The 8,036-nt window shown below is 39.6% G+C and overlaps 1 protein-coding gene across 1 annotated transcript in view; it reads right to left on the bottom strand.

Annotated features, from left to right (window-relative positions):
* Positions 1-2,718, bottom strand: part of LOC135090187 (zinc metalloproteinase nas-15-like) — a 14,185-nt gene extending 11,467 nt beyond the window's left edge. The window contains exons 1-2 of the mRNA XM_063986621.1: positions 2,678-2,718; positions 376-480 (exon numbers count right to left, since the gene is read on the bottom strand). Of these exons, the coding sequence (XP_063842691.1) occupies positions 376-423 (48 nt within the window). The 5' untranslated portion in view covers positions 424-480; positions 2,678-2,718. The remainder of the gene's footprint in view (positions 1-375; positions 481-2,677) is intronic.
* Between the last annotated feature and the right edge of the window lie 5,318 nt (positions 2,719-8,036).

Below are 8,036 nucleotides of genomic sequence, written 5' to 3'. Positions count from 1 at the left end.
AGGCCTGTACTCAGAAACACTGCTCTCTCACCACCACTATTTTCAAAGGCCACAGAGATGTTCAGCCAGGTTTTCATGAGTATTTCTCCTACTAACAGTAAAGAAATCTTGTTAATCTGTCACTAGAACCATAAAAACTCCCTTAAAAACATGTGGAACTTCAACTAGAGCCTCTTGAAAGTAGTGGTGTGATGAAGAAGTGACAATGCAGGAATTAAACACAAAATCTCTTAATCTTTTAATTCTTTAATATTCTCTCCCTCAAACTCACTTAACCTTATAATTTCCTAACATTCTCTTCCTCAACCTCACACCTCTTACCTTTACAAATCTGTCCTGCCCCTCCCAAGGCTTCACGACCCACCCAGTACTTACCGAGCACAGCGCCACGAGGGTCAGGAGAAGGAGTGGCCCTGGCATCATGCTGGCACTGCTGGTTGGCACTGTGTTGCTTGCTGCAGGTGCCGGAATGAGGCGAGGCTGGAAAAGTGTGTGTGTATGTGTGCGTATGTGTGTGTGAAAAAGTTGGCAATATATTCTTTTTTTTTATCCTCACTGTAATGCAAAGATGTGCTATTTTATTTATACACTTACAGATTACAGGGTAGTCTATCTATAAATATACTTAGATGGTGTTTATTTACCTATCTGAGTTTCCACAGTGTTTGCTTGAGCTTGTCTAGTGTGTGTGTGTGTGGGTGAGTGAGTGAGTGTGAGTGTCCTAGCCAAGCTCTCTCTTCATACTAACTGTCCTGGGGTTCTGTTCCTCTTACCTCATCTCCCTTCCCTCCTTTCCCCCTTTTGTTACTCTCCCTCCCAGTCCCCCTGTCCCCTACCCTTCACTACTCCATTCCTCCCTCCCCCTTCCATCCTTTATCCTCCTCTCTTCTCCCTCCCTTTCCCCCTTTCCCCTTTCTTACCCTTCTCCTTCTCTCCTATTCCCTGCCTCCCCTTTCTGTCCCCTAATCCTTTTCTCTCCTCTTTACCTCCCTTATCCTCTTCTCTTCTCCCTCTCACTCTCCCTTTCTTTCTCATTCCTCTTTCCTTTCCTTCCCTACTCCCACCTTACCTGACTTTTCTCTCCCCTTTCCTTCCCTACTTCTTATCTCCTCCTCCTCTTTCCTTCCCTTCCCTCTCCCTTTCTCCCTTTTCTTCCATCGTGTTGCTATGGTAATAATTCTCAAAAAAAAAATGGACTTAGAAATGATAAAATGATATGACAGATTTTGCAAGAGAGAGAGAGAGAGAGAGAGAGAGAGAGAGAGAGAGAGAGAGAGAGAGAGAGAGAGAGAGAGAGAGAGAGAGAGAGAGAGAGAGAGAGAGATAATAAAGAGAAGAGATAAGCCTTGACGTCAGGGCAAGGTGGTGTGGCCCGGTGCCTGGTGAGAGAAGATGACCCTCAGGATTAAGATAAAAAACTAAAAAAACACACCAAGATAACGACAGGTGCTCTTGATAAGATAGCAAAGCAAAGAGGAACCAGCGTCTGATACCCTCCGAGGGCTCATTTCCTTCGTTATTTTTATTACTGTCAAGATTTTGTATTTATCAGCAAGACACCTGATTAAGGCCAACTTTCAAGACTTCCGCTGTAGATGAGATAGAGTCTGGTGTCAAATCATGTCTATTTTTGGTGCACCAGGCTGTGAGGTGAAGGACAATAAATAATAATGTTAGTAGAGTAATAGTTATAAAAGTAATAGTAATGATAGTAACAGTAATAATATAATACATCCACCAATCAGAAAACATGTAAACAATGAAGGAAAGAAAGCAGGATTGGAATGAATTATGAAAGTTATAAGAGGGTAAAAAAAAAAAGGGTTATGCAATAAGAAAATAAGACCAAGAACTGATTAAAAGAGCCTGGAGGAGATTAGGGAAGAAGATCAAGGGGATGACTGAGAGTGAGATAGAGGGAATAGAATTGTAGTAGAACAGCAAAGGATGGGAGGCACAGAGGAAGGTTCAAGGGAAGAAACAACTGGGGAGACTCATACATGGCACCAACCCCTCACCAGAGAAACAGGCAAAGGAAAAGAGAAGTGATAGAAAGATGAAAGGAACAGAAACTGGGGAGACTCATACATGACTCCAACCCCTTGCCAGAGAAACAGGGAAAGGAGAAGAGAAGAAGAAGTGGTAGAAAGATGAAAAGGACAGAAACAACTGGAGGAGACTCAGACAGGGAAACAGTGAGAAAAGATAACACCTTTCTGCTGCCCTGCAAAACTACTAAAGGAAAGTAATGATGTTAAATGAAATAATATGATGTGCTTTGTGTTATTCTCTCATATAAGTCCTCAGATCTGGTAATAGAGGAGTATGAGGAGTAATGTAATAATTTTCCACTCTTCTTCAAAGTGGTAAGGAAAAGTAAAGATGTTAAATGATAAATAATGGTAATATCTCAACTTTGTGTTTTCAGTTACTCCTGCAGTGTTACATCCTCAGATCTAGTAAGAGGTAAGAGGAGTACTGTAACACATTTTCTCTCTCCTCCAAACACCAGTAAGGGAAAGTATTGATGTTAAATTAAATAATGTGTTATGTTTTGCTATTTCTGCAGTCTCAATTCCTCAGATCTGCCAAGAAGACTGTCAGACTAGAGGATGCAATGTCTGGGTGTCAGTACATTAGAGGATGTAAGGTTATGACTGACTCCCCTCTCACTCACCTGACTCCCTTCCTGCCTTCTCTTCCACTGTTTTCTTACTACTAGGTGAGGCAGGCATTACTGTGGTGACTGTATATATATCAAAAGACTGAGTTAAAAATTATGAAATGATAAGACTGATTCTGCGAGATTGGGGAGAGAGAGAGAGAGAGAGAGAGAGAGAGAGAGAGAGAGAGAGAGAGAGAGAGAGAGAGAGAGAGAGAGAGCACATCCATTTAGATGTTTCTTCAAAATCTTAAAATGACAAATGTTACAGACTCATGAGTTAATCTATAAAAAAAATTTGATGGTGAAATGAAACATGGTGATTCATAAAAAAACATATCTTTACTCATAACTAAAGTAATGTTATATTAGCAATGTTATTACACCCTCTTGTTATCAAGCATAACATTTTTTTATATATACATCTTGCTATGTACAGCTACGTCTCTATCAACTGGTCTATTTATTTACTATCTACCTATCTGTCTGCCTACCTGTGCTGGTTAGAATTAACAAATGTATTTATCAACTGATTTATTTACTTTTCAATCTGCTATCTGTCTATCAATGCCCCTTTCCTTTTTAAATTAAAAAGCAAATCAACCGTTTTATATAATTTTCCATCTGTTTATCTGTCTGTCTATCAGTGCCCCTATCCTTTTTAAACTAAACAAATCAAATGTTCTATTTATTCACTTTTTATCTGCCTATCAATCTATATATCTCTCCTTTTTAGGGTAACTGGTGTGTCTGTCAACTATGTTTACTTTTCTATATGATATAACTGGCTGCCTGTCCTTCTATGTCTGTCTACCTTTGCCTCTTTCCTTTTCAGAATAACAGTTGTATCTGTCAACTTATCTGTCTATTTAGGTACTTGCTTTTCCACCTACATATCTGTCTGTCTGTCTATACATCTAATGCCCTGTCATATTTGCAATACCAGATGATCTATCAAATAATCTATCTACCTGTGTACTTTTCACTCTAAATATTCATCTATCTATCTATCTATATCTCTGACCAATTCACAGTCCTCGCTGTAGTAACAGACACAGCAAGTGACCTATTTCTTCTAATGAGGAACCCTTTGTCATGCCCTCCCACAAAAGAGAAGACACCTGACACATGTATCTATCCATGACATGTATCTCTCTGACTATTGGCCAGTCCTCTCTGCAGTATCAGATGTGCATGGGAAGACGCAGCAAGGGATCTTTTTCTTCTAATGAGAAACCCTTTGTCATGCCCTCCCATAAGATAGCACCTGACACATACACAGCCTAACATTGAATCCACAGACAGGATTAGACCCATATTTAGTAATGCTTTGCTCTCTCACCATGACTATCTTCAGAGGCAACAGAAATGATCAGCCAGGTTCTCAAGACTATTTCTCCTGATAACAACATAGAAATATTGTTAATTTGTCACCTGAAATACAAAAACATCCTATAAAACCTGTGTCACTTCAATTAAAGCCCTTTGAAGGTAGCGGAGATGTGGTGCAGAAATGTTTCAGAATATGGTCCTATACACTGAGGGGACATCATGATACACCTCCACCCACACTTGTGTTGATGGTGGAAGGCAATGGAGGAGTGGATTTCTGGCAAGTGGATGAAGGGAGAGGAATGGGTCTTCACAGCCTGCATTACGAGGTGGCGGGGGTGGTGGTCCTGTCACGGTTACTCTTGTCGAAGGGCGGGAGCTGGAGAAGCCTTGTCAATCCCACTCCTCCCAGCGCTGCAAGGCAAGGGTTTGATTAGACTGATTTAAAGAAGGGAGGGCGCCACAACACCGTGATCATATGGTGCTCCAATGTGAGGGAATAAAGTAAATACATTTAACAGTGGAATGAAAATTATACCTTTTTTTCTTCAAGGTGAGGAAATAAACTACAAACTACATATACTCTAGCCTTTTTTATCAAGGTGAGGAAATAAACTACATACATATCACAATGGAGTGAGGATTATGGAGGTAACTTTTGCCTTCTACTTCTGAAAAGATGACTATGTATAATCTAGGCAAAAATATGATAACCTTTTTATCAAAGATTGTGACACTAAAAAAGTAAAGATAAGGAGACTTGAATACACTATATAAAAAAAAAAAAAAAAAAAAGAGGCACAGAATTTTTCATGATACAAAACAAGCAGACAGAGCCGCTGCCTGGCGACACTCACCACCAGCAAAGAGCAGCGTCAGGAGCCTTCCTGTGGGGTGAGTGTTGCGGGAGGCATGGTAGCAGACGTACATGGAGGCTCCCAGGCACCCCCCGCCCCCCACCAGCCGGCACCCCAGGCAGTCCTTATCCTCACCCTCCCCTGCCCCAGCTGATGCCATGCCCTCTGGGGGAGAAGAATAGCAGTAGTAGTAGTAGTAGTAGTAGTAGTTGTTGTTTGCTGATTTGTTTCTATTACTTCTTATCATTCCAAAAATTTAATTATCTCTTGACATAAAAAAATGATAGGTATTATAGAAATAACCTTAGCTTATTAATTTCCAGACATTAGCTATCTACTTCTGGGGAAAAATATGATGCTTTCTTTAAATTATGATCTGTACAATGAAGAGATTAGCAACAAACTGGGATAACATGGAGACGATCTTAGCCTCTTCTCCCGAGGTTAATACTTACATCTCAGATAAAATTAAAGTTATAGAATATCATGCAATATATATCAACTTTTAGAAACTTGTATAAAAAAAAAATAAATAAATAAATAAAAGGTCAATGAACTGATGCATCCCTGTGCTACACCCTCCCCCTCCAAGTGCTTGAGAGTCACTGATGGCCGGCTGCCAGAGCTGTGCGGGGCAGGGTGGGGTTAGCTGTTATGGGAATCAGAATACTTAGTTATTTGAAGATCTTGCTTAATCATGAAAAGAAACTAAAACTAAAACAAAGGCAAGGGTTAGGTTACGTTAAGGTTAGGTTAGTTTTGGTTATGTCGGGGTTAGGTTAGCAAGAACTTCAAATAACTAAGTATTCTGGCAGCCAGCCAGCAGTGACTCTCAAGCACTTGGAGGGGAGGGTGTAGCACAGGGATGCATCAGTTTATTAACCTTTTACCTTGCTTTTTTTTTCTTTAACAAGTTTCTGGAAGCTGATATAAATTGCATGATATTCTATAACCTTAACTCTATCTGACATGTGTGTGTTAACCTCAGAAGGAGAGGCTAAGACTGTCTCCATATTCCCCAAGAAGTAAATGAATCTAAACCTATCCTAACCCTTGGATGGAAACAATGGTTAATCTGGATATCATGTCCGTGTTACATACAAGCACATAACTCACATGTCATGGAGAAATGCTCGGTGACCTTCCCGTAAATATAAAAAAATTGTGGCCACGTGTCTAGTAATGGCTGTAACAACACTCGAGTGCGCAGAAATTTGATATTTTCTAAGTCCAGCGAGCTCTGTACCAATCAAAATTAAACATTGAAATGACTGTCTATTGTTTACAACTGGGATTTGTGGGTAGCGGCATTCTAGGATTTCATGGTATGTATACAGCTGATCCCTCCAATCACACGCTGCCACTCGTGAGGCCATTCCTGAGGCTGCCAATTACGACTTTCCACGGTAGGTTCAGTTACACTTTTCATTTGTTTTAGAGATGCATCAGGCGTTCTAATAGAGGCTCACTGTTATTTGTTAATGTGGCTACCCAGTGGAGGGAGGTGAAGCGAACAATGCCGGTGTCCAGATAAAAAGAAAAAGTCACTATGTGAGATATTCAGCAACAGCAATGGTCAAGATGAGATATGCAGATGCAAGGAAGAGGTTCTGTGTGTTTATTAAGGAAGTTACCAAACTGTACCCACCTCCATCGCCCTGAGAATCTCCACACCACACTGATAAGGCATAACGGTATAATTTTTAAGGTGCCTCATTAGGTTAGGTTATGCTAGGCTAGGTTTGGTTAGATTAGGTTAGGTTAGTGTCCTAGCGGGGGAGGGGGGGTCTATGGGCTAAGTTATGTTAGGGAAATTCGAAATATTAAGGTAAATTTCCTTAGATTTTTAACACGATTATTTCACTTACTTTTCATCCGCCCTCAAAAATCCCCGATCCCCCACAAACCCCTAAGCTTGTTTGAGGAGGAGGAGGAGGAGGGGTAGGGGATGAAATAGGGAGGGGCGGACTTATCAAGAAATGCCGAACTGTTATTTCAATATTCTCCAAAATAATGAAAATATAAATACATATCTGAATTAGGAATAACACTTAAATACTTGAAAAACAGAAATCACAGAAATATACCAATTAGGAGAATGACATCAGATTCTAAATAGTCCAGCACTTACACTGCACCTGTCTTTCCCTGTGTTTTGTGGTTATCAGATCAGGTGGTTGGTGGCCTTTGCCTCCTTTAAATGTGAGTACGGAGGAGTACGTGAGGAAGGAAAAGCAGACCCTGCGGCAGGCCTGTTCTTGTTGGAGATTTGGGGGCCTTGAAGGGTGTGGTGTTACAGCCTCTAGTGCCTCGAAGGTGATGGTAGCGACAGGCGAGGCACAGAATGAGTTTGTTTACATCATTTAGGGTGCCAAAAGGATGGTTAACATAAAACCCATATATCAAAGATAGTTGTTGTTAAATACTTTTGCCTTATTTTGTTTAAATATATAGCTTGAAATATTTACCGATAAGTATTTCTGCATATCTAAGTATTAAATGCAATTATATAAAATGATTTTCCTCAATACCTTTCTCCAATGCCCATATATACCACTCTCTATTAAAAAAAATATTTTCGATTGATATATATTTACTGATTTGATCTGCTTTTCGTTTAACTTTACATTTCGAGAATATGATAATAATTTCACAAAATGATGTCACCGGATGGACTTTCTTCTGTCCGAAACCTAGGATAAAGACCTAGTTTTTACCCTATTTATTGCAAGCAAGGCATTTCCTGTACATAAAATTAATAAAAAAAAGAGGCAAAAACCATGTTAGTTTTCATAACTATTTAATAAGCTACATTTGAGAGCTTAAAAAATTGAATACAAGAGAACTAGTGACCATGTGTAAAAGGAATTTAGGTCAAGAAATAACAAATCTTTACTCACTGGTACAGCATAAAACATGTAAAATTTTATAAATACACAATAGGATATATTGTGACACGGGTAATAGGAAAACATGGGAAAATAAGTGAGAATATATGGGGATTCTGAAACAAAAAATGTAGAGATGGGGGAACATGAATACACTAAAAAAAATATATAAGATTTTCACGATATAAAATCACTAAAACAAGGAATATAAACAAGAAAACACAAAAGAAAACATGTGAAAGCCTGTCGCCAGGAAAGCAGAGATCGGGACAGGAGGAAAGCGCGGTGCATTGTGGG

Source organism: Scylla paramamosain, chromosome 34 (assembly GCF_035594125.1).
Source record: "Scylla paramamosain isolate STU-SP2022 chromosome 34, ASM3559412v1, whole genome shotgun sequence".
Lineage (NCBI taxonomy): Eukaryota > Metazoa > Arthropoda > Malacostraca > Decapoda > Portunidae > Scylla > Scylla paramamosain.
The sequence above is the reverse complement of the archived record's forward strand: the minus strand, read 5'-3'. Positions and strand labels throughout refer to the sequence as shown.